Source organism: Zootoca vivipara, chromosome Z (genome assembly GCF_963506605.1).
Source record: "Zootoca vivipara chromosome Z, rZooViv1.1, whole genome shotgun sequence".
In the NCBI taxonomy this organism is placed as follows: domain Eukaryota; kingdom Metazoa; phylum Chordata; class Lepidosauria; order Squamata; family Lacertidae; genus Zootoca; species Zootoca vivipara.
This window is the reverse complement of record NC_083294.1, coordinates 15,178,359-15,205,832: the sequence shown is the minus strand read 5'-3', so window position 1 is coordinate 15,205,832 and position 27,474 is coordinate 15,178,359. Positions and strand designations below refer to the sequence as shown.

At 43.1% G+C, this 27,474-nt stretch overlaps 1 protein-coding gene across 1 annotated transcript; it reads right to left on the bottom strand.

The window, feature by feature from the left end:
- Nucleotides 1-149: 149 nt before the first annotated feature.
- Nucleotides 150-23,764, bottom strand: TBC1D13 (TBC1 domain family member 13). The gene is made up of 12 exons (XM_035113239.2): nucleotides 23,627-23,764; nucleotides 14,270-14,343; nucleotides 12,083-12,123; nucleotides 11,403-11,464; nucleotides 10,612-10,711; nucleotides 10,239-10,321; nucleotides 9,937-10,096; nucleotides 8,348-8,558; nucleotides 7,934-8,097; nucleotides 6,692-6,852; nucleotides 5,741-5,798; nucleotides 150-3,542 (listed from the first exon to the last, which is right to left on the bottom strand). The coding sequence occupies exons 1-12, from the start codon at nucleotides 23,647-23,649 to the stop codon at nucleotides 3,477-3,479; spliced, it is 1,203 nt and encodes a 400-aa protein (XP_034969130.1). The 5' UTR covers nucleotides 23,650-23,764; the 3' UTR covers nucleotides 150-3,476.
- Nucleotides 23,765-27,474: the final 3,710 nt, after the last annotated feature.

The window sequence follows — 27,474 nt, the reverse complement described above, 5'->3', positions numbered from 1 at the left end:
AGTCAGATTTCTCTCTATGTTACCATTGGCTTCATTTAATCCACATTTTTTTTTGCAAAACGTCATTATGTAATTTTGAAAAAATAAAAATAAATGCAGGTACTAAGGCCCAGACTCCCACAGGTAACAAAAAACCATCACCTTTAAAAAAAAAAGAACATTAAAGAACTGATCTCAGAACTTGCATAAAGATTTGGAATATCTACTTAAAGAGTTTGTGCAACATCCAGAATTTGCTAACTGTCAAATATGCAAGCCCAGACCAAGAAATTAAGCATGCTACTCATAACAGGCTATCACTTAGGTCTCTTCACGGAGACGAAATCCACACAAGAAGAGTTCCAAGGTGGTTGGAAATATGCCAGTGGCATGTATTTATTTTTGCAAATGCCCTACGTGACTAATTTCTGCAAGCAGAAAGTTAGCAGAACAGGGAAAAGACAACTCCAGAATATCTCTCCCTCTCCAACCAATGCACTAGTTTTTCCTTCACATGAAGAAGCATTCAGAAATGGCATTTTCTACCTACAGTCCACATTGGCGTGGTGGTCTACTTGACACATCATTCTGGTACACAGCAACGATAATAATACTGTCATTATTTGTACCCCTCTCAATGGACTGTAGGCTAGGATCCAGTTCAGGGAAGGGGAATGTGGCCTTCCAGATATCCCTGGACTACAACTCCCATCACCTCTGATTGTAGGGTCACATGCTGGCCATGGCTCATGGAAGTTGGGAGTCCAACAACCTCTGGGAGGTTCAGTTCCCCATCCCTGAAGACCTGACCAAGTTTACAATGGAAGCCTCCTGTGTTCACTCCTTCCCTTGCCATTATACACATTTGGTGGTGAGTTGGGGCTAATGTTTCCTTGAGAATTCCATTCTTTGGAGAGATAGTGCTCACCTACCTCCTTGTTCCCCATAACCAACAAGCTTTATTTAACCCACACCATGGTTCCCATAAAACACATTCCTCTCAATGAGATCAGAACATCATTTTATCCAGAAATCTCTTCAGTTTATCCAGGGCACCCAATCTAGTCTTGTGTAAACACCACTGTAAGAGACATCTGCTTATATGCAGAGAAAGAGGCTAAGATTTAGATGTCTCTAAAGGGGTCTTGTATAGACCTGTTACCATGCAGGTTCTGGTTTGCTAAAAAGACAAAAAAGCACCAAGAAATTCTGCAACCTCCCCCCCCCCGAAGAAAAAACTTCCAAAAGGCATGAACTCTGACATCTATGGCCACATCCTCACCATACATTTAAAGCACATGACCCCACAAAGAATCCTGGGAACTGTAGTTTATCCCCTTCCCAGAGCTACCATTCCCAGCACCCAACAGTCTCCAGGATTCTTTGAGGCGGGCAGCAGTTCGTTTTAAACATGCTTTCCAATGTATGGTGTGGATGTGGCATATTATAATTATTAGAGTGTCACAAATTTAGAAAACCAGCAGCTCTTCACCCTGCCAATGGGAAGTAACTCTGAATTATAATCAGAACAGCAGCACTACTGAGAGGAAGCAGTAGCTTCCCTTAACAGACTCAAAGGCAAAATTGTCCCTTTTCTTCTAATGCAAAGATTTGAAGGCAGAATGAAAGAACCATCTTTTCCTTTGCCTACAGAGAAACATGTGTTCTATCCTAGTGTTGTCTCTAGTCAAGCAGGATTCCTGAAGCACTCCAAGAGTTTGTAAACTGAGAGGACAGCAGGATAAGGGTACCAGAATACCATTTAACCTTACACTTCCAGCTGCTCCCCAAGGTTCATCTTGTCTTCCTTCTGAGACTTGAGGCACTGCTCATGTGCCAAGCTTTTGATAAGCTTCAGAAACAGAACTTTGAACTATTCCAAACCAGTTATGATGCAGAGCAGCATCAAAACCATCCTTTAGTGCTATGGTTTGCCCCAGAAGATGAAAACACAAGATAAAAATATAGAATCGGAAGCGTCAAGACTGAGGCTGTTAGATAAGGAGAGAGATAAAAACTATTGCCACCTCATTTGGAAAAACCAGTTCTGCCAGGCTTCCTTCCTTACATAGGTAAAATAAGCTACCAGTCCTATTTCAAAAAGTTTAATTTTGCTACACTCTTCTGAAATGACATCAAGTGGCTGTGGGTGCTGTGCCATTACAGCATTAGGCTTTACACCTGGTGTGGAGAACGTGTGATGCCCTCCAGATGTTCCTGAACTACAACTCTCATCATACCTGTCCATTGGCCATGCTTGCTGGGACTGATGGGAGTGGTAGTTCAGCATCATCTGGAGGGCCAAAGGTTCCCCACACTTGCTGGACCCAACCTTCCTTCTTGCTGTCACTCTTTCCCAGATATGCTCAGGATGACAACCTTGTGGACGAACTACATCCCAGCACCACAAGCACACACAAGCCTTGCCATAATCTTTTAATTTTTCCAGTAAAACATGGAAGACATGAGCTCATTAGAAGCCACCAACTTACAGAAGGACTGACAATCTTTACCCACACACCATAGAATGATTACACCAGAAACCCACAGTTGAGGAGCGACTTCGGTTCAGCACACATGGAAGCTTGGTCTCTTTCTCTCTCTCTCACTGGCCTTTTGTGTCTCAAAATCTTCTGTACAGCAAAATAGCTGCTAGGGTACTGAGCTATGTAGCAATGCTGCAGTGGGCACCTTATGGCCTGCAATCTCTCAGCAGTGGGAATAAGAGGAGGGAAAAGAATAGGGCGCCCTCTCTAAGGCAGTGGGTGATAAGGCCAATCCAACTTCATTCAAGAAAGCTCTTTGTTTTCACTGCTTAGAGCTAGCTTCCAAGTACAGCCAAGATCAAAATGGGAGGGGATCAGATAAGAGGTGACTTTTGGAGAGAGCTTTGCTTGGGGAAGTTCCGTGCTATATACCCATTTCCTTGAAGGAAGAAAGTCAGAGATCCATCTGGCATTTAGCTGTTGTGGGAAGGAACTGAACAGAATAGGGTTTAACAAGTAGAAGCAGAGTCCAGCAACTCCCCACAGAAGAAAGTAGCCAAGGTTTGAAATATGCTAGCTCTCTCTCCTCATACGGCCAAATTCCACTGGTGCCTGTCCTGTCTGTATCCCAAAAAGGGTTTTTTTGTGTGTGTGCGCATTAAGTGCCCTGCAGGAGGAATGCCCCTCAATATTCTTCATTCCATAATGACAGGGAAACAGGTGCTTCCATCTCCCTGTCTGGAGTCACTTAAGAGAGAAATACAAAATTTTAAAGGGAATAGGTCACTTGATGTGGAATCATTTCAGCAGGTGAGATTCAAGAAATGTTAAGAGTGCAGGGCCCAGCAAAACTGAAAGTCAGTCTCTTGGGAATTAATAGATCAGGAGAATCCTCCCCTGTGGCAGAGAGCCAGGAGACAAGAGTCAGGCCCCTGATAAGAGGCAGAAGCAGGAGCTTTCAGCGGCAGACTCCACCTCCAGGTACCTGCAGAGACTCTCTACGATCCAGGGCTATTTGGAGTCTTGAAGATCTTTTGCCTTCTTCAAGATCAGGTGAACATCAGAGATGGGGTAATCCTGCATGAAAAGAAAGAGCGAAAATCTAAAGGGCAGAGCTCGAATGACCATTCCCCACCCCAAATAATGTATGGCACTGTACAAACACTGAGGCACATGGCCACTCGGTGCCATCACTATATGCAAATGCCTTGCTCATTAAAGACCATAAAGAACCATTATTCTCAGCAATGATGTAACTCACATAATACTTTTATTATTATTTATCTTAACTACAGTATCTGTAAAGGGAACCTCTGTTACGAGTTAATACTTTATTATCCCCTTGGAGCTTTGCCTTTGTACCTTTGGTCCTTCCAGGGCGTGACACTCGATAGTTTAAAATATTTTATTCTTTGTTTTTATTTCTTCTTTTGGTTAATATATCAGTAAAATTAAAAAAAAACAATGGGCAAAAAAATAACCTGAATTGGGGGGGGGGGTGATTTGTTGTAGAGTGAGGGAGAGGGAGACTGCACTGGCTAGGATCACCCACGTGACAGAGGGCAAAGGCTTCACTCGGCAGGTGTTAAACCAACATCCCTTTCCTGGTGGGTTTTCGTTTTTAAATGACATGAAGGATGAATGTCTCATCACTCCTCAAAAATCTGCTGCCTGAAAAACTATTTTGGGGGGTGATTGCATATTCAGTCATTTTAAGCCTTTCTAAGTTTTTTTTATGTTGTATTTAAATCATTGTAAACTGTCCTGGGACCTCAGGATGAAGGGCAGGTAATAAAGTAACAATAAAGCACAACAACTTGATGTCGCTGCCAAAACATGGGAGACTGAGTCAGTATCGGTGTTCCATTGGCTTCTGAAGACACGCCTCTTTACAAAGGCGTTCCTTTGACCCCTTGGCCTCTCGTATTAACTGCCTTAACAGGAAATGTTTTGTGGTACATTTTAATCAAGGTCATTTATAGTTGAATGTATTTAACGGAACTGGTTTTTTCTGCACTTTTATTTAGTTTTCATTCATTATACAATTGCATATTTCTAACAATCTTTACATTATATTCATGTTATAACCATTTTGCATATCGTATCTTTTCTTATCCCTGTGACTTCCCACCACCACGTTGTAGCTTCTTCTATTTACATTTCTACTTACATTTCTTTTTCTATTGTGTTGTGAATATTGTTTTTGTTTTTTCCCATAAAGCAAATAACTTATCTATCCATATTTTAGCCTGCAAAATTTAATCAATGCATATCAATAGTTTTATTTTGGAACAATGTTTTAACATACATCCTTCCACACTTTCCCATTCTTTCCTACGTTTCTGATTTGATGTCTGATATAATTGGCCAAAATGACAGCCACTATATATTCACATCTTATTTTGCCAATAGGCTTTTGATGGGACTGTTTCCCCTTTCCAATTTTTGGCTATTAATATTCTGGTAGCAGCTGTGGCATATAAAAACACTTTTTTCTTATCCTTAGGGATGTCAATTGATAAGATACCTAATAGGAAAACTTCTGGTTTTTTTCTCGACATTTTAAACATCATCTTCAATTTGTCATGTACAATACACCAGATTTTTTTATTTTTTTCACATTCCCACTATACGTGGTACATTGTTCCTTCTACCACATTACATCTGCAGCAAGTGTTGAGATTTTAATTTATAGATCTTAGCTTATTTGCTCCCTAATGCAATTTCTTTTACTTCTTGTTCATTTCTTATATCCATATTGAGTATCTCCAAAAACCAGGATGAACGATTCTTTATGTTTTGTAAATGGCTGAGAAACCTTATGGGTGTAGTACATACAAGCAACAACCAATTTGCGTGAGGATTATGTTTGTATACCCCGCTCTGCATAAGCCCACTCTGCCCTTTTGTGCCCATGTGTCCCTTTCAGTCCACCTCCAGGTTGTGGTAGATGCACAGAGAATGGTCATTGCCTATACATACATACGAGTTGTATCCAACTGAGTTCTCATCAGTACTACCCCCCCCCCCCGAATACTTGTCACTGAGAACTGCAGCTGGGTAGAGTGTTGCTGTTGGACTCAGGACCTCCTTGCAGGTTTCCCATTGGGACATCTGGTTGGCTGCTGTGAGAACAGGATGCCGGGCCAGATGGGCCTCTTTTTATATGTTCTTTCTAGTGGTTGCCCACCTTAGTTTACTAATCAAAGTGTGGAGGTGGTAAGGGGCAGGACAGAGGCAGGACAACTGAAGAACTTTCCCCTATTGCATTTTACCTGCAAAAGTCGCATATTCAGAGTAAAATCTCCTTCTAGTAATTGGTCCCGAATGAGCCTGGAAGATGGGGAGAAAGAAATGATCAAAGGACTGTTGCTTTGTTAACAGGATGTGTTGAGATGTTAACAGGATCCCTAACAACCCTCAACAAACTACAGCTTCCAGAATCCTATGGGAGGGGTACAATAACTGCTTTAAATGCATAGTGCAGCTGGGGCCTATGTAAGAAATAAAAGAAGCAATAAAAATACAACTAAAAATCATTCTGCACCTAGCAACGGCACATTACAATTGCTACAGCAGGCAAAAAAATAATTGTGGTCTGCCAAGACCCTCGGTGATTTTCAAGTGGTCCATGGACGAGAAGAGTTTGGGAAGGAAGAGTTTTCAAAGGAACTCAGCAAGCCTTTCCCCATTTGTCACCTGTCTTCTGGTGATCAACAGGTGGGCACCTGCAACCCATCTGCCAAAGTTGGCCCAAGGGGGGGGGGGAGAGGCCAGGATGGTATTTACTTCACTTGTTCCATCTGTACAATGATTTCTGCTTGCACAACAGAAACCCCCAGATTTAGGCAGCACATGGGGGAACAAAAAGGGGAAAACATTCTATTGTGCAAGTAGAAATCCTTGCACGGATAGAAATGGCTCTAGATTAATGTCCCGATACAACACCGTTTCCTACCCTGATCTACAAACTCACAAGCAGACAATGAAGGTGAAAGCCATCCATGCATCCTTAATTTCTCTCCAGAGACACATATTCCAGGGTTAGGCTACCTCTGGACACACAGACTCTTTACAGCTATACTGCATAATGGCCATAGACAGATCTGACCTCCTATATGAGTTTCCCTGTTCCTTTGAAAAAAGAGAAGAAGTTTGCTACAGCCATCACCATGCTAGAATGACGATCCATGCAGGGCATTGCCAACAGTTGTGCTGGAACTCACATCAACATAGCGCAGCAGACTAGCAGCAGGAAGTCAAAGCGGCTGTCATCAGCAAAGAGAGAATCCCAGATGCGGATGACATCTGGCAACAGAAACTCCTGGGACAGCAGCAGCGTTAGCCAGCGGAAGGTGAAAAACTGGGGCTTGATGTTCTGCTCTTGCTGGTGGTAGAGAGACAAAAGCATTGTTTCAGACCACTTCTTTAAAAGTGTGTGTGCGGGGGGACTAGGGGGTTATCTGTTCCAGTTCCCTTGATATCTGGGGGAGAGGGAACTTAAGAAGCTTCCTTTGTGTCAGAGCATTGGGTCCATCTACCTGAGTACTGTCTACCTCTACATTGACTAGCAGTGGCTCTCCAGGGCTTCAGTCAGGGAGTCTTTCCCAGCCCTGCCTGGAGATGCTGGGGATTGAACCTCAGACCTCCCACATGCAAGGCAGATGCTCTGCCACTGAGCTGTGGCCCACAAGCAAGTGAAGGGATCAGAGCTATGGTTCTTCCTCTTAACCACAAAGATTCCAATCTCTGAATTGAGAGCTGAGTTAAACAGGAACATTTTGGGGAGCAGAAGTGAGCCTACTAAAAAGCTCTCGGTCCCCTTTTCATTTCCTTAACCAAACCTACAAGGCAGTTAAATTCTCTGCAAGTTTAAGTTACCGTTAAGCAGACATTTAAATTTTTGTTTAGCCTCTACACCTCTCTGGAGGATTTTTGATTCAAGAAGTTCCCTTCCCCCTTTCAAGTCTTTTGAGAAGAATAAAAATTGCTACAGATCAAGGAACAAGTAACCATTGGGTTCATTCAAATGACTTACACTATTTATTTCACTTATGTGCCACCTCTCCCTCCAGGGAGTTCCAGGGTGGCATACATGGTTCTCCCTCTCATTTAATCTCCACAACAACCCTGTGAGGTAGGTTAGGCTGAGAGGTACTGACCGGCCCAGTGAGTTTCATAGCCAAGTAGATTTGAACCCTGGTTTATATTAAGTGTTTCTGTTTCAAAATTCTGCTGCCCCTGCTCACCAATTCCCCCTCTCGTTACAGCTCACCCACCCTCTTGTGTCTATCCTGACAGGTTTAAAGGGGCAGGTGCTTCAGAGAACAGTTGGTCCTCTTTATGTATATAGGAAGATATACCACTTAATGCCACGATGGATGATCCCTTCATTAAGGATGCTTCCCATACACACATACCAAGGCTTCCTAGGACTCTGTTTGAAAGCACTGTGGAATATTCCTTACCAGTTTCATGTAGAGCTCCACATCTTTCTCTTTCAAGGTGGAGTACACCTTCTCCATTTTGTAGGTGATGCCACACTGAGAGTCATCCAGACTCTTGATGAAGTTATCCCTGATCTCAGACATGAGGTTAGTGAAACAAAAGAAGGTATCCGCTTCTGCGTGTTCTATAGGTGGGGGGATAAGGAAGATACCATCAGCTTTGTTATCAAGACCACAAGACCTGGTTTGTACGTTTCTTGGATCTCAGCAAGTTACCACATAGTATTACAGAGTCAAGGTCATCCCAAAGCTATGGTTTGTTCAACAAACCACAAGTTGCCCCATAGAGAAACAAACCAGGGTTTATTGAACATTCAGCATTGCAGTATTTGAGAACTGGAAAGTATGTTCAAGAAGGTCATGTGCTCTTCTTACTTTTCCATTCGCTGTTGGGGTCTGTAGCAAACGTGTAGTAAAGAGGTCCTACGATTTCATTCATCCCTTGGACGTAGGCTATCCCCGGATTCAGTTTAGCATAGATGAAGAGGATTCGTTCTACGACCTCCCAGTGAGCCTCACAGCCATTGGGCAGAACCTCATACTCGTTCAGCGAGTTAGAGGCCAGCGTTTTCAGAGGAGAACATACCTAAGAAATCAAAGGAAGGAGAACAACATACGAAACCATTTGCAGATACCAGATCTAGAGCAAATGGAATCTCCATTTATAAATAAAGTGTTTCCTGCTTGGCAGGGGGTTGGACTGGATGGCCCTTGTGGTCTCTTCCAACTCTATGATTCTATGATTTCCATCACTTAAATCCCACCTTTCCCCATCTTTTGAAATTAGCACACAACATGCTTATAACAAAATCGCCACACTCCTAAAACCAAATAATATGAATCAACATATTCCATATGCCTCTATATTCATAATAATAATAATAATAATAATAATAATAATAATAATTTATTATTTATACCCCGCCTATCTGGCCGGGTCTCCCCAGCCACTCTGGGCGGCTTCCAACAGAAAAATAAAACACAATAATCTATTAAACATTAAACGCCTCCCTGAACAGGGCTGCCTTCAGATGTCTTCTAAAAGTCTGGTAGTTGTTTTCCTTTTTGACATCTGTTGGGAGGGCGTTCCACAGGGCAGGCGCCACCACCGAGAAGGCCCTCTGCCTAGTTCCCTGCAACTTGGCTTCTCGCAACAAGGGAACTGCCAGAAGGCCCTCGGTGCTGGACCTCAGTGTCCGGGCAGAATGATGGAGGTGGAGACGCTCCTACAGGTATACTGGACCGAGGCCATTTATGGCTTTAAAGGTCAGCACCAACACTTTGAATTGTGCTCGGAAACGTACTGGGAAATGTACTCGGAAACGTACCTTGTCCTTCCAAGAATTGGAACATGATGAGTGATTACTCATATCCTCACTGTTCCATTTATTTTACTGTACAGTATATATATTTACTTTGTTTCAATAATATTTTGTACTTTGTCTCTCTTGCTATTTCATATTGTTAAAATTTCAATTATACACACAAACACCTCAGATGGAGGAAGTTCATGTTCATACAGGAGAAAATGGGACTTCAGATATCTTGGCCTTTCTCTGCTTCAGGCTTTTAAAGTCAAGACCACACATCCCCAAACTTCGGCCCTCCAGATGTTTTGGACTACAATTCCCATCATTCCTGACAACTGGTCCTGTTAGCTAGGGATCATGGGAGTTGTAGGCCAAAACATCTGGAGGGCCGCAGTTTGGGGGTGCCTGGTCAAGACCATCATTTTGAATTAGGCCTCAAAACTAGCTGGAAGCTAGTCTGGTAGCCGCATGTCCCTACTTTAGAGAGAACAGACCTCTATTTGAAGGCATTTTCTATTTCAGTGTTTTTCAACCCTGGGGTCTCCAGATGTTGGAATACAACTCCCATCGTTCCTGAATACTGGCCAAACTGGCTATGGATGATGGGGGCTGTAGTCCAGCAATAACAAAAATGCACAGCTCTCTTTCCCTTACGTTTGTGACGCCACTCCGGTTCCGTGCCACTGTCTGTGACTTGAGTGTTGTCTGCTCCACTCGCTTCCGGAGGGTCTCAAACTCATTCAGTGGGTCCAGGATCAACAGGCAGGGGTATTCGGTCATGCTCTGGAAGAATGCCATGTCAGGATACAGCCTCCTGGGTGAAATAATTATTCATTGGGCTTGTAAAAAGGACAAGCAAAGCACCATGGCGAAAAGGGAGCCGTCCCAAAGCAGATTAAGCTGTGGCAATGGGATTTAGGACTTCCCACACCCCCTACACTCACATCTTCACATACCTGACATCCTTGTCTATCTGCAGCAGCACTTCGTTGTCCTTGAAGTAAGTGTTCCACCTGCTATCAGGGTTCGGATTCAGTGGCTTTATGGAAGAGTTTGAGACAAGAAGCCAAGTTGAGAGTAAGAAAGGCCTTCAAACACTAAAGCAGGGCTTCCAAGAGCTTAAGGAGAGCCTTGCAGGATCAGACTACAGGTCCAGCTAGCTCAGCATCCTGTTCTCACAGTCGCCAAACAGATGCCGCTCTGGGAAGCCCGCAAGCAGCACTCGAGCACAACCGCAATCTTCCCACCTACAGTTCCCAGCAACGGGCATTATTCAGAGGCATACTGCCTCTGACCATGGATTAGCCTTAGTATTGATGGTGCACTTACATGATCCTCCATGGTCACATCTTCTCTAGAGACTCCGAGGTTGGCTTTGGCTATTCCAGGCTGTATAATCATTTCCTTCAAAAACTGGGTATACAATTCTCTTCAACAGGGAGGGGGAAAGAATTGTATGTTAGGAACCAGACTTAAACCCAAATACTCACTGGCACCACCCACAGTCAGTGTGCAGCCCCAGATTACCCCAGAAGGCCCATGATATAATGCACAACCCTGCTCTACAATGAAAGAGGGGGGAAAGAGAAAGTTGCGTCAATGACGCAAAACTGATTGTGGGCTCTTCTGGTATTCAGTATTCTTAGATCTGCTTTAAATAAACATAGAAAGTGCCAAGCTTTATTCTTGCATTTTCTTATTCTAATCTGACTGCAGCATCTAGTTTAAGTTTTGTTTTGTGTTTTGTTTTTTAAAAAAAGAGTTGGAAGCTTTAATTGGAAGATCAATTCACAGTGAATTTAGTTTAATTTAGTTAGACAATTTTTGCTTGTTTTTTAAAAAGCTTTTTCATTGCTGATCTATTGCTATTATCAGCAACTAAAAAAGTAAAAAGTAAAAAGTATGGCCCTCAGTCCTAACAATCAGCAGTATGAAATTTCCACAGCGGACATTCCAATAGAGAAGCAAGTGCGCGGGTATTTTAATTAATAATTAGAGAATCAAACATCAATCAAGCATTGGCTGCTATTGTGAAGTCAAGAGAGATTGATCTTAAAAAAATAGTAGTGATATAAAGTCCATAGACAGGGGGATGAAGGACCCAGAAAAGATTAACGTACCTCTGCTTCTGCAAAACAGAGCTCCATAAGTTTCTCTCCACAGGAAGGTAGTTCAAGAGGATCTGTATAAAGACAGCAGGATGACTATAAGGGCCTTATATTATTGAGCAGCAGTTATTTAGCTAAATGTTTATGGCTACCTGTTTTTCTAGAGCACAAGAATCTTAAAGGAATCCAGCTCAATATATCCTTGGGGTAAAATTGTTTTCACATAATCACATTTCTCCCATCTGTCAAATGGGAATGTGCTGCAAGGATCAACCTATTATTTATTTATTCATTTATTAAGTTTATACCCCACCTTTCCTCCCAGAAGGAGCCCAGGGTGGCAAACACATCAACAATACAATGAAAAGCACACCTAAAAACAATCACATATACTATCCCAGTTAATAATTTCAAGGTTTCTGGGAAGAGCCACTTTCAGCTATCAAATCCCTAGCTGAACAGGAATGCTTTTCAAAATTCCTCCTGAAAGTTAATAACAAGGGAGACAGATCCCCATCAGGGAGGGCATTCCACAAATGGGGAACCATAACCGAGAAGGCTTTGTGTTTGTGAAGCACTTAGGAGTTCTGCCTAAGTGATACAGTGTGATTTGAAAACATCACCCCAACCTCTTAAGCCTGTACAAAACACCAAGAGAAGACTCAGGTTCCTCGTAAAAAACAAACACCTACCTTCCAGCACAGACAGCGCAAGCCACCTTCAAAGGGAATCCCTGTGAAATAAGAGAAAACAGGACCACTGAAATTAGCTGTCTTTCTCCACCAAGTGCATGACTTCCATCCTCATGCCTAGATTTCCCTTCTCTGGGTTCAGAGGGGAAATGTGACACTCGGAAGATAAGAATCTAAGAAGAGCCTGGCTGCCGGACCAGGTCAAAGATCCATCCTGTTCTCTCAGTGGCCAACCAGATGCCCTAATGTGAACGTCTGCGAGCAAAAGCTGAGGACAGCAGAAACTCTCCCCACTGTGATTCAGAGGCATCCTGGTATTCAGAGGCATCCTGCCTTCGGACAGTGGGGGCAAACCATAGGCAGCATAGCCGTATACTCCATGAACAGACAAAGAAGTAACAAATAGAGAAACAGAAAAAGGGAAATAAACAACTAAAGGATGGAGGCATCCAGCAGCTTCTCCTTCACTGTGTGTGTGTTGTGTTGTGTTGTGTTGTGTGTGTGTTGTGTGTGTGTTTTCTATTCCCTCCAGTATTCTCTACCTGTTTGTTTTTTTAACTGGACCTTAGTCTAATTTTTATGCTTACATCCCACTTTTTCTCCATGGAGTTCAAGGAGGCATACATGGTTCTCCTTCCCATTTTATCCCACCAATTGGAACCTTGGCCTCCCAGGTCCCAGACAAACACTGCAATCACAGTATCACACTGGCTCTTTAGCACATTTCTCTGTTTTCATCCTCCCAACAACGCTGAGAGGTAGGCAAGGCAGAGAAAAAGAGAGTCAGAGACAGACAGAGACAGAGAGAGCAACAGAGATGTCCGATTAGGGTTTTGAAGCTGGGTTGCCCTATGCCAAATCTAATAAACTAGCCATGAGACCACTGTGAGAACAGGATGCTGTATTAGATGTGCTACGGTATTGGCCTGGTACGGCAGGTTCTTCTTCTGTCCTTAAGTTCTTTTTTTTTAAGCACACAAATTTCAAGACAAGCAGCATTTACACATCTAACAGCGTAAAAAGATTTTTAAAATTTCAGTTGCACAAGCACTTTTACGTTTCCAAGAGTTACTATGTTTAAATATTTATAGAAATAGTAACTCAGTGACAGCCAGGTTGGCCTTTGGTTGTTTGAAACAGCAGCCAGAAGTAGATTGTGGAACCTTTATCAGGAACATGTCAGCATTCCCTTAACTCACTGCAGGGGAGAATATAAAATGGCACAAGACTGTATGCGAATACAGTACTGACCACTTGCACAGTGTTTTAAAACAAGGCAATCCAAGTACAGAGGCAGCCTGTGATTCTCTTTGCAAAATGTATTATTCATAATGCAAATAACTGAAGGCAAAAAGCCCTGGGAACAGACTGTGATGTATTTAAGATGGGAATTAGAGGTACGCAGGAAAAGAACAAAAACTCTATGGGTGTAGGGACCCACTTACAGCCACTTAATGTCCTGATGGCTAAGAGACCCACTTATGGCTAAGAGACCTGAGCCTAGATCTCCTGTCTGTTCTAGCCCTTGGTAATGCCCAGTTGTGTTATTTTTTAATTTTCAGGATAGGAAGCTGGCTCGTACCATAGAAAGCTGCTTGTTTACACTGACTGACAGTGACATGCTGACTTACACTGACTCAGACCCTTGGCCCATCCAGCTCAGCAGAGTTAGCACTGACAGAAAGTGGCTCTCCAGGTTTCAGGAAGGGGGACATTCCCAACCCTACCTAGGGATGCCATGGGGGATGCAAAGCAGATGCTCTGCACCGAGCTGCCCCTTGCAGGAGTGAGTTTCACAGTTTAACTGTGACTGTGCATTGAAGGGAAAGACTGATAGTGGAGGAGAAGCGGTATTTTCAGGAGGGAAACACTTTGCTCTGCCAGCAGATTCAGATAACCTTCTACAGATCACAATGCTGTTCTAGTTACATCCGTATTTACAACCATAAGGCACGCCTGGTGAAAAACAGCAATGGTTATCTCCAAATCCAGAAACAGGTTGTTTTTGGTTTTTAGTTGCCTGAAGAATGCTGCTTTCACCCCTGATCAAAGTATTATTTTTTGCTAGGCTCCATCAGTTGAAGCTCATCCCTCCTGGGAAGCTTTGATCACCGCCTTAGCTTGAGCCCTTGAAACTGGACCTGTGCAGGTGTCCATTATGAAGGAGAATTTGCCAAAGTCACTTACCGCTGAAGCAAAGTTCACGGAGCTTCTCTAGCGTGATGTTGGCCTCACTAAGGATGTCTTGAAATTCTGCAATCCTAAAGGGGAGAAGGTAACACACATGCAGGTGATAAGTGCAACAATCATCAGAAGGAAGCAGTTTTAACACAACAATGCAACTGCATTCTGGGTTGCTACTTGTTATTATCCAGCTCTTATATGATTTAGACCAGCGTTTCTCAACCGCTGTTCTGCGGCACACTACTGTGCCGCGAGACGCTGGCTGGTGTGCCGTGACGTGAGAAGGGCGATTTTGCAGCATCGTGGTCCCCTTTTGCTCTAGCTGCAGGAAGCCGGCCAGAGCCTCCCCCTTTTTTTTGCAAATAAATTTTGGGAGGGAGACCGAGGGAAAGCTGCCTGCTTCTCTCTCACGCCGCTTTACGGCTGCTGAAAACCCCCCGAGAGAGAGCAGCGCCGCCGTACAGCGCCCAGGCTCCCTCCTCTCCCAAGGTAAAGGGATCCGCCGCCGAGAGTGGGAGGGGGGAGAGGGGGCGGGGGAAGGAGGAGCGCAGGCGAGAGCTGGTGGGCAGAAAAGTTGGCCAAGTCGCGGCAAGGCGAGGCAGGCGCGCGCGCAGGTAGCGGCTCGTGAACTGCGAGGCGCCAACCTGGCAGTGGAGAGCTAGAGCGCGCAAGGAGGGAGCGCGCGCAGGTGCCGCCGCCGCTCTTCCAGCCCAGCTGCCATTCTCCCAACACTAAGCGCTCCCCTCTCCCCTCCTTCCTTTTATCCCACACCCCCATCTTTGCCTCGCTTTCTCCCGCCCTGCCCGTGGCCGCAATGAGCTTGACCCGCCGGAAAGCAATATTTGGCAAGTGTTTCTTACAGTCATAATTATAATATAGGGCAGCAAAGAGTTAATTTTTTAAACTTTTTTAATGGTGGTGTGCCTCGTGATTTTTTTCACGGAGCAAGTGTGCCGTGGCCCCAAAAAGGTTGAGAAACACTGATTTAGACATTGGGTACATGAGAGGTTTTTTTTTTTTAAATATTTTTATTAATTTTCCAATTAAAACCAATTATATCACATTCAATATTTCAAATTATACACATATATATATCAATCAAACCGAATGTTATGCCAAATCATCTAAAGAATTTTTTATTTGGGTTCCCATGCTTCAAGAAATTGGGAATTCCTCGCAACTGTCCACTGCCATCTTTTTTCTAAAGTTCAAATCGTCCTCCAAGTTCATAATAATCCAGATCTTCCCCTTACAGTCACATAGATGTTTTCCACTTTCATCCGATTGTTTCCCAGCTGCTGAGATAAATATCAAACAAAGTTTCACAGATGTTCTTTCTCCTGTGTGAGTTAATCAGTCCAGCCTCCCCATAAATCTTCTTAATGGAGCTCCCTGTTGCGTCGAAGCAGCTCGAAGCAGCGCCATCTTAAAAAGCTCAAATCACTTTCGTTTTTTCTCATAGCCATGAAGATTTACGATCATTATAGAATTTACAGCTTTTCCAGGCAGGAGACCCAAACATCAAACCATAAACTCTTCGTAAATTAATGGATCTCCTTGCCCTATAGCTGAACTTAGCTTCAGGTCGCTGCTCCAATTTAAAGTGCGTCACAGCTCATAAATCCTCCGAACGCGTCCAGAACTCCTTCCGTCCGACTAGGGGGGGGCTTTTCTCATCGGCAACTCCACATCTTTAAAAAATATGCTCAGTAACAACAGTTATAAAGTTCAACTCACACAGTCTTTTGCTTCTCTTTCACTCCAAACAAGCCAGGACATCGCGTCCGGGAAGGTACGAGGCAACAATATGAAGAAAAAAAATAAAAACTCACTTCCCTTATCGCTCCGTCCCCATCAATCCTTCTTCCAGATGCAGTACAGTCTTTGACTCCTCTCCCTCAGCAGCATAAATTTCTCAGCAGTAAACAGCGCTTCTTCCCCTCCTTCTGAAGTATGTCCATAGATTTAAGCCTAATTATCTTCTTTAACCATGGAAATCCCCGCCATGCAGATTAGCGTCCGGGAGTCCTGGCCCTCGTAAGTGCTCAGCCCAAGCTCCCCCCACTCCAAAAACAGTCGGAGTGGGTCTGGGGGCATCGCGGGCCAGCGGCCCCTCTCCGTAACCCCCGGAGAGGGTAGGGGGTTGCCATTTACTCCCCTAGCAACCGCCAAATTCCTTACGAAGGTCAGAGAGATGGAAAACAGGTCCGCCATTCCTGCAGGCGGAAACCGGAACCGAGAGGTTTGTTTTTTTAAAATTCCACCATGCCCGAATCTTACCAAGATAATGCCCAGGCTTGAATGGTGTTCAATATTACTATTAATATTTGCATCAAGGGCACCTACAATCTAGCCAAGCCCATTGTAAACAGTCAGAGAAATGTGCCGTTCAGATAAGGGCTTTTATCCGAGCAAAACGAAGCCATGAGACTATGGGGTGGGGGTGGGGGGAAGGAAGCAGCCAGCTGCCCCTTTCCAAACTACTGAAGTTTCTTAAAAAGAACAAAAGAAGAGTCTGATGGATCAGGCCAGTGGCCCAGCTAGTCCAGCATCCAGTTTTCACAGTGGCTAAGCAGGTGCCTGGGATAAACCAGCAAACAGGACTCGAGTCCAAGAACCCTCTCCTCTTCCTTTGTTTTCTAGCAACAGGTATTCAAAAGCACTTGTGCCTCCAACCATGGCAGCAGAGCACAGACATCATGGCTAGCAGCCATGGATAGCCCTCTCCTCCAAGAGCTTCCCTAATCCTCTTTTAAAGCTGCCTAGGTTGGGGGGGCCATCATTGCCACCAACGTGTGGTAAAATGTGACAGCTTCCATCTAAAGACCCATCAGTTCAAGCGCTGAACTATGAGCTGACAGAGACCAGGGTTCAAATCCCAACTAAGCCATGAAGCTCACTCGGTGTGACCTTGGGCCAGTCACCCCCTCTCTCCGCCTAGCCTACCTCACAGGGTTGTTTGTGAGGATAAAATGGGGAAGAGAACTATGTAAACCACCTTTAGCTTTGTCCTTCTATGGTTAAACATAACAACTGTTCCCACCCTCTACCGCCATGATTCCAAAGGCTTTAGCAGCTGATTTTTCAGCCCGCCCACCCCCTCCAGAGCAGCCTGTTTTTAATCCACCAGTGCCTCTTGCCTCTCTCCCCCTTTGCTCCTCTGCATTTTCGACTCTGCTTTTGGTTCCTGGAGAATAGGAGAGGGGTGGATTGGTGTCCCTCCGCTTCTTCCTTCTCCTCCAGGCGGTCATCTGCTCCAGCCCCTCTCTGCCATCACCCCAGTGTTAGAAACTGAGATATGAAAGCTAGGAGCAAAATGGCACCTAAAACCTGGGTTATGGGTGCAATAACAGAATGTCTAGGTGCACTTTTTTTAGTGGGGAGGCAGAACAAAGTCCTCCTTTCCTTCCATGGGCATAGCCAAGGCAGGGGGCAGGGCTATCAATAAAAATACATAGGTAACTGAGCTAACAAAAGACCTGCCCTCCAAAAAAACAAACAAACCCTGGCTACGCTAATGTTTCCTTCCGCTTAGATGCAGTACTGTGCCCAGAGCTCAGAAACTGCTCGCGCTAATGAAATTCCCTGTCGCAAATTGTGCCTAGAACAATGGGAGTTTCGAACACTGCATCACCCTGTTATTTCAGATAGTGTGTGGTTTGGAAAGCCCAGATAGAGCCCCGAGTCCAATTTAGAGGGGCAAAAAAAGGGTGTGAGTGGATGTGTTTTTAAGCAAAATTAGCTTTGTTCAGTGGGGGAGGGAAGGGGTGGGAGAGAGAGAGAAAGAGAGACTGGCAAGCATGACTGATGTGGGAAGGGAATAAAAGAAGAGTTGGGGAGGTTGCTTTGTTGTTGTTTTGACACCTATCTTTCCAAATTTATTTCATTCTGTTTGTGGGCATTCCTTTCTTCTTTATGTAATAAGGTGCTGAAAGGCTGGATTGGAGAGGTTTGGGACCTCCTCTCTTCTCCCAACTCCCATTATTTAGGAGGAACTGCTAAACAATAAAAAATTAAACATAATAACAGTAATACCGTAAGTGTTTGCATTGTGCTTGAGTGTTCAGATGCTGCAGGTATGTATTCCTTAAACCCTTATGTCACCCCTGTTAGGTACTGAATCAAAGCTTTGAAATTGTATTAACAAAATCATTAAACTTAAGTTAAATGTATTACACAGCAACATGGTTTTGTTCTTATTTGATAAACAAGGTCCCACTCGGAGTTACAACTTTTTAATGACAGGGTTTCTGTACCTTTGACAGTTTGATGACAGGCAGAATTCAGAAGTCAAAACTGCTGGAACCTCCCCATTTCAGACATAGTGATAAAATAAGCATCACATGTTGACTTGTTATCTGATGTGCATATGCTGCAGCCTTAGGCACTCACCAGGAAAAGATGGCAATCCTCAATTCAGAATGGACATTCTGAGAGATAGCGACTCGTCTAGTAATAGCGTGTTGTTGTTGCTTTTTAAACCAATTTCTGTTCTACACGGTTTTTCTACTAAATGGACTTGGCATGATCAATAAATTTATAAATATATATAAAAATATTACACATTGTGCCACCCTTTATCTCAAAGTAATATTATGGCATTTTAAAGACTTAACAAAACAAAACAAAAAAACACTCTGGAGCAGACACGGCCACCATCAAGGGAGAGGGAGAATGATGCCTACATTAATGTTTTAATGTTTTAAGATATTCTCAGATTCTGGATATTAAAAGGAAGATCTGCAAATTGCATTAACAGGATTTTGAAGGCTCAGCTGTATAGGCAGTCCTGCAAAAAACGTTACCTTGCAAATGAAGTATTCAAAGCCATGCTGCTAGAGAGGTACTGCTCAAAAATAATGAATTAGGTTGCAATCCCAATCCCATTTGCCTGGGAGAAAGCCCCTTTGAATTCAATTATCTTTTTTTTTTCTGTAGAAATGGTTAGCACTGTGCTGTTATGCCCATTCTTCCAAAAATATTGATATAATACACATATTTAACTGTGACTGCACTACTTGCTCAAGCTGCAACATAGCATATTGGGTTAAGTGTCAGGTAGGTAGCCATGTTGGTCTGCTGTAGTCAAAACAAAATAAAAAAATTCCTTCCAGTAGCACCTTAGAGACCAACTAAGTTTGCCATTGGTATGAGCTTTCGTGTGCATGCACACTTCAGTATCTGCCTAGATTAGCATTACCTTTTTTTCTTTTTTTGCTTCTGCATCAACACGTTAAGCTTTTGATCCACTAAGACCCCTAGATCCTTTTCACATGTACTACTAGTAAACCAGGTATCCCCCATGTTATATTTATTTCACTAATATGAACTGCATATTAGTCCACCTGCCTGCCTTCTTACTTCCAACCAATCAGGAAGCAGCTCTGCCTGCCATTGGCTCTGGCTCCACCTACTGGTGATCTCCCTGCCTTCCACCCCACCAGTCCCAACACCTTCTAGCCACTACAGTGGTACCTCACTAGACGAATGCCTCACAAGACGAATTTTTCGCAAGACAAATGCGTTTTGCGATTTCAATGGAGACTCGCAAGACGAAGTTTCCTATGGTGCGCTTCACAAGACGAATTTTTTTCATCCCATAGGGTGCCTCGCAAGACGAATTTTATGGGAAACCGCACTTCAATGCGTTCCTATGGGAGCCGCTTTGCAAAATGAATTTTTCGCTATATGAAGCGACTCACGGGACGAATTAAATTCATCTTGCGAGGCACCACTGTACCGCTGGCCACCATGAGAAAAAACAATAGACAGGCCCTTCTCCTCCAGCATCCTGTTGTCACAGTGTCCAACCAGTCTCCAACCAGATGCCTGCGGGAGACCCGCAAACAGGACTTGAGAACCCCTACTGTGGTCTCCAGCAATTGGTTTTCAGAAACATTTCTGATCTAGAATGGGCTTTCCCCCTTGCCTTTCTTCTTTTTACCACATCCCTGACACTTTTGTAGAAGACTCGATGCCTAGCAATTAGCAGAAACTGTTAAGATTTTTTTTTTTAAGTAAGAAGCACTGTGTGTGTGTGTGTGTGTGTGTGTGTGTGTGTGTGTGTGTGTCACGTTTGCCTGAAAGCTGCACTCTGCACTCTATCTCTCCTGGAAGTTGTCTCTCTTCTCTTCATCCCATGTTTTGGGGCTTAGTCAAATTTGTTTAGGAAAGGTGCTTTACACACAAGTTCTTTCCTTGTGTGTCATGCAATTTCATGACACTGCACTGTGGGGGCTAAGCATACAAACATGCCCTCATAGACAACTGACTTTGCATTTTTGAGCATTTAGAGGAAAAATGGACACACACCCTTCCAAAAAAAACACAAAACAACAACCCAGGAAGGAAGATGGATTGCTAAATGCTGGAGAAGCTATTTTCAAGCCACAGTTGTTTCCTTCCTTGACACTGTAGATAATGGAGCTCTTCAGAAAACACATGTTAAAATAACCATAAAATATATATATTCCTGCAGCATAGTTATGTAGTGGTATTTTAACCCCCCAAACTCATAGCTGGTAGCAAACACATCAACATTTAAAACCCGTGGACAAGTGACTTCTATTTACACCACCATTCAACAGGTTAGTAAGCATTATAATCATCATAACATGAACATAGGAAACTATCTTGCTATAGAGTCTGACCACTAACTGGTCTGTCTCATTGTTGTTTACAATGGCTTTCCAGGGTTTCAGGCAGGGACATTCCCAGCCCTACCTGGAGATGCCACTGGGAACTGAACCTGGGAACTTCTGCATGCAAAGCAGATGCTCTACCACTTAGCTACCACCTTCCCCTAAAATTTAAGCATGATTCCAAGTCCTAATTAGTCCTAAAGGGCTAATTTAAGCAGAAACCTAAGAAGCTGCCAAGTATACTGTGCCATACCACTGGTTCATCTAGCTTAGGTAAAGGTAAAGGGACCCCTGACCATTAGGTCCAGTCGTGACCGACTCTGGGGTTGCGCGCTCATCTCGCATTATTGGCCGAGGGAGCCGGCGTATAGCTTCCAGGTCATGTGGCCAGCATGACAAAGCCACTTCTGGCGAACCAGAGCAGCACACAGAAACGCCGTTTACCTTCCCACTGTAGTGGTTCCTATTTATCTACTTGCATTTTGACGTGCTTTCGAACTGCTAGGTTGGCAGAAGCTGGGACCGAGCAACGGGAGCTCACCCCGTCACAGGGATTCGAACCGCCGACCTTCTGATCAGCAAGCCCTAGGCTCAGTGGTTTAACCCACAGGGCCATCTAGCTTAGTACTGCATAAACTGTCTGGCAGCAGCTCTCCAGGTAGCTCAGTTGGTAGAGCAAGATACCCTTAACTGCAGAGTTGCAGGTTCAAGCCTCTTGTTGGGCAAGTCTCTTGCATTGCAGGATGTTGAACATGATGACCCTCATGGTCCCTTGCAATTCTACAACTCTGAGTGGTAGTGACTCCATGGGTTTTGGACAAGGAGCATTTCCAGCCCTAGCTGGAGATGCCAGGGACTGAACATGGGACATTTTGCATGCAAAGCAGGTCCTCTACCACTGTGCTATGGCATTCCCCTGAAAAAAATGGGATTCAGTGGAACTAGGAATAATTATAAATCATTTTTAAAAACTTGAGGGAGAATTGCCTTCCTATGGAGCTGGAATCAATCAGTTTCAAATTAAGACAACCCTGGTTTACCAGGATGATTAATCTTCTGTAACAACAATCAATTTAGGCAAGGTAGCATAGCTAGCATGCCAGAACTGGACCAGGGAGACCCGGGTTCAAATCCCCATCCAACTATCAAGTTCATGCTGAGCAACACCGAGGTAGTAACTTTCTCTAGGCCTAACCTACCTCACAGGGAATTTGTGTGTATTAAAAGGAGATAACATATACTAATACCAGTACAAGCTCCTTGAAGGAAGGTTATAAATGTTGTTTTAGCTGTGTACACACTATACTTTCAAAGCACATTTTCCCCTCTTAAATAATTCCAGGCAGTGTGGTTTGTTAAGGGTTGCTGAGAATTGTCACTCTGAAGGATAAACTACAGTTACCACTACCCAGAATTCTTTGAGGGAAATAATGTGACACTACATTTTGAAAAATAAGGGAAAAGAAGACGAAGAACCAACAGGGAGGGGAGGGGAGGGAAGAGGAAGAGGGAAGGTTGCAAATGAGAGGCAGAGAGGAAAAGAAACCCCCTCAAATGTGGGACAAGAGAGGGCATCCTTCTACTTCTTGCAAAACAGGAAAGGGGAGGGGGATTAAGTATCAATAAGCATCACACTTACAAAACACATGCAAAGGGAAAAGAAAAAAAGAGGGTTTTTTGTGTGGGGTAGGGGAATGACTCTAAGCAAGCAAGCACACACCAAAAAGGAAAAGCAGTAGCATTTACAGAAACTTGCCACTGCAAACCTCACCTTCTCAAATCCGATAAATAATATCAGTATCTACTAAACAGCAAAAAATAAAGCTTATCCATTGTAGTCCTGAGCCCTTTTGGGGTGAAGGGCAGAACATAAGATTGAATAATAAATAAAGATTTGATAAATAATAAAATGCAATGCAAGAGAGAAAGGGGGAGGCTTCTTTCAGAACATTAGGGTGGCTCTAAGCAAACAGTACCCATTCAAAAAAGGAGGGAAAGCCATTAACGTTTGCACTGCCCATTACAAACGTCTACCACCCCAATTTATTTATAAATAACAAGTTCTCATTTACAAAATGCATGCCAAAAGGGTGGGGGGGGGATGGATAGGTTTTTCTCTAAGAGAAAACAAATGAACTGAACGCTTTAATTTTTTTATCGTGCTGTGCTGAAAACTGTCTAAGCAAACACACACATACATCCCCGCCGCCAAGTGGGGAACCCCAAAACATTTGCCCATTGCAAAGCTCATTTCCCGGTTCATTAATAGGTATTAAATATCAACAAACATCAAACTCACCCCTTACACACTTCCTGCAAAAAAAAACCCCGAGTTATTATTTATTATTTTAAAAGATATATTTCCTTTAAAAGGGAAGGAGGACTGGCTTTCTAAAAGCAACACCTTCCCCTCCCCAGAAAGAGCAAAACACAAACATTTGCCCATTGCAAACCTCTCGCCTTCAATTCATTAACACACATTAATATATCAAGTTCACCCCTTGCAATTTGCATGCAAAAAAAAAAAGCGAGGAGGAGATAACGTTTCCTAGTCTAAGCAAACACCCTTCTTCAAAGGGGAGAAAGCGGCGGGGGTAGGAAGAAGAGACGCGGAACAAACAAGCATACATTTGCCCACGCTTGTGCCCGCTGCAAGTCTTGCCACCCCAATCTACAATAACGGCCGCTATTGCCACCATTAGTCCCGCAGGCGCCCCACCTGCTCTTGTGGAGACTCGACATGGTGAAGGCCGAGCAGGAGCCTCCGCCGCCGCCGCCGCCTCCTCTTCTGTTCCCTTCTCCCACTCGCAGGACAAGCGGAGCCACTAGCGAGCAGCCCAGCACCAGCCAGCTCCATTCGCGGCGGGCGGAGTCTAAATAAATCAAGGGAGAGGAGGAGGAGGAGGTGCCCCAGGGAGGCTGGCCTGCCGAATTGGGCGGGAGGGGAAGGGGAGGTTGGTGCCGGTGTTAGTCCTACTCAAGAGTAGACCCGCTGACAATAAGGGCTATGGCAAGCTTAGGCCTTAATTAATTTGAAAGGGTCTGCCTGTGGAGGACTAGTATTAAATGCAAGCCACAATAGACAAAGAGGTGGACACCACTCAGAAATCAATGGGACCTAAATTAGTCCTGTATAGAGTAGGCCCAATGAAACTGTGGGGTAGCTTAGGTCCCAATGAAACTGTGGAGTAGCTTAGGTCTTCGTTCCAGTGGGTCTACCCTGAGGAGGACGACCATTAAATGCAAGCCATTATAAATAACGAGCCACCTATACAACTCAGAAATTAATGGGACCTTAGATTAATCCAACTGAGGGTAGACCCATTGGGTTGTAGCTATTAATTATACCATTAATTGTAGTATTAGTATTAAATGTATTACCCTCTTCCTTCACCAGCAGGCACCAAGGCAGGTTCCAACAATTTCAAATTCAGAATTAAGAACAGTTAAAATGTATTACAGTTATTCACTAGAACATATTGCATTCACATTACTTCTACTGAGAGTAGACTTATTTAAATTAATGGACATTTATAACTTCGATCCATTAATTCCAGCGGGGTCTACTTAGCTGGATGTAATTTTCCTATATATCTTTTTATACCTCTTAGCATCATAAAGAAAAAGAAACGAAGCAATTTATATATATTTTTAAAAAGCATGTTGAGTTCAGTTCAGTGGTTGTCATAATGTGGATGCACTAAAATTAATGAGCATAATTCCATTTTTTCAGTGGTTCTACTATGAATTGGATATATTCCTTTATTTTTAAAATGCCCCTCAATATACTGCCTCTTGTGACACCTTAAGACTTGCAGTGCAGTCCTACTAGCGTCTATTCGGAAGTAATCCCCAGTAAGTCAACACAACTTAATCCTAGGCAAGATTTTTAGAATAGCTGATGAAAGTTTACCTGGGAGCAAGTCCCATTGAATTAAATGGACCTTCTGAGCAGACATACATAGGAATAAGCTATAACAGGTTTATTGTCACAAAGCTTTGGTGAACTAGAGAGGTCACCTCATCAGATGAATTATTATTATCATGCCCTACTCTAGTTACTCACCATCCCTACATACCCCCTCCACACCTTGCCAACCTCTCGCCCAAACCTCTACTGTAGCTCTTTACCTGAAGGAGTGTCTTTATACCTGAAGTATACCTGAAGGAGCATCTCCACCCCCATTGTTCTGCCCGGACACTAGGTCCAGCTTCAAGGGCCTTCTGGCAGTTCCCTCACTGCGAGAAGTGAGGTTACAGGGAACCAGGCAGAGGGCATTCTCGGTAGTGGCGCCCGCCCTGTGGAACACCCTCCCATTAGATGTCAAGGAAATAAACAACTATCTGACTTTTAGAAGACATCTGAAGACAGCGCTGTTTAGGTAAGTTTTTAATGTTTGATGTTTTATTCTGTTTTTTTATAAAAAAAATTAATTGATTTTTTCATGCATACTACTTCTAACAATATATCTTTAACAATTTTCATATTTCCACCCTCTTCCCCTGGACTTCCCTCATTCTCCTGTTTTGTTTTGTTTCCATATTGTTCACCCTGGGTACAGTTTCCCAGACATTTTCCCAATACATGTAGGCCTAATCTTATTTTTTTGTTGTATACAGTTATGATTGTTTACTCAAACCTTGCCAATGAGTCCATTTCTTTATGTTGCCCCTTCATATATGTTGTAAATTGTTCCCATTCTCTTTTGAAGTCTTTATGGTCCTTTTCATGTAATTTTTCTGTTAGTTTAACCAGTTCTGCATATTCCATACTTTTCTCTTGCCATTGTTCTTTCGTTGGTATTTCTTCTGTCTTCCAAGTTTCTGCTAATATAATTCTTGTTGTTGCATACGTAAATAATTTCCAATTTTCTTTTTTTACATCTTGGTCTAAAATTCCTAGGAGGAATGCTTCTGGTTTCTTAACAAAAGTCTTTTGAAACATTTTTTTTTCAATTCATTGTATATCATTTCCCAATAATTTCTAATCTTTTTGCATTCCCACCACATATAATGTATTGTACCATCTTTTTCTTTACATTTCCAACAAGTTTTTGATCCCTTTTTATACATTTTGACCACTTTCTCTGGTGTTATATACAATCTATACATCATTTTCATATAATTCTCTTTCAGTAAGATACAATCTGTAAATTTTAGATTCACCTTCCACATTTTTTCCCAATCTTCAAATTGTATATTATGACCTAAATCCTGAGCCTACTTTGTTTGTGCTGACTTTACCATTTCATCTAACGCTTCCCTATAAAGTAGGAGATTGTACATTTTTGAAAGTAATTTCGTGTCACTCTCGACTATCTCTTTTTGAAAGTTTGAAACTGTATAACTAAAACCTTTCCTATTGTCTTCCTTAAACTGTTCATTTAATTGTCTATGATGTAACCAGCTTTGTAAAAAGGTCTTCAATTCCTCATATCCTTTCAGCCTTAATCCTTTTTCCGCCTCTATTAATAATTCTCTATACGTCGACAAATTTCCTCCCTTACTAAGTGGTTTTAATGCTAATGCTTCCACCGGCGAGAGCCACCGTGGAGTTCTTGGTTCTAGAAAGTCTAAAAATTTATTCTAAACTTTTATAAGTTTTTTTCTTATTATATGATTATGAAAACCTTTATGTTTTTTTATCTTTCCCGTACCATAAATATGAATGCCAACCAAAACTATTATCATGTCCTTCTAAGTCCAGTATTTCATCTCTTTCTAATTTAATCCAATCCCGAATCCATGTGATTTAGTATAATTTCAAGCCTGGAAGGGAAAAGCCTCCTCTATCTTTTGTATCTATAAGTATTTTATATTTTATTCTAGGCTTTTTCCCATTCCAGACAAACATAGAAGTATCTTTTTGCCAGTTTCTGAAGCAGACAAGATTGCTTATTATTGGTATTGACTGGAATAAAAATAACATCTTTGGTAGTGCATTCATTTTTATTGCTGCTATCCTTCCCATCAAGGAGAGATTCATTCTATTCCAAATTTCCAAATCTTTCTTAATCTCATTCCAAACTTTCTAATGGTTGTCTTATATAAATTTAAGTTTTTATTGGTAAGCCAGATTCCTAAATATTGCTATATGGAATTGGTCAGAGGCTGGATTCAGGTAAATAAACTGCAGCTGAAGCTTCGTGACAAGTTGGTATGGGGGCTCCCTTTGGAACTGGTGTGGGGAACATTTGGTCCTCCAGCTGTTGCTCCCATCAGCCTTAGCTACCGGTAGCATGGCCAACGGCTAGGTCGCTGTGATAAAGGGGAAATCTCCATTAGAGGTCACATCCACCCAATACACTTAACTGCACATTTAGAGCAAACACTCCCATCAAGTATCATGGGACCTGTAGCGCCACCCTCGCAAAGCTACAGGCCCTCAGCAACCTGGACAAACTACAGTTCCCAGGATTCTTTGCTGGGTGAGATGGTGGAAGCCAAGAGCTTCAGAGGTTTATAGCGTGGATGTACGATCCAAGTCTGCGAGGTGAAATGGGCGGGTCGGAACCCTCCGCTCGTAGCCTTATTTTCTGGGAGGGGAGGGGAGAAAGACACGTCATT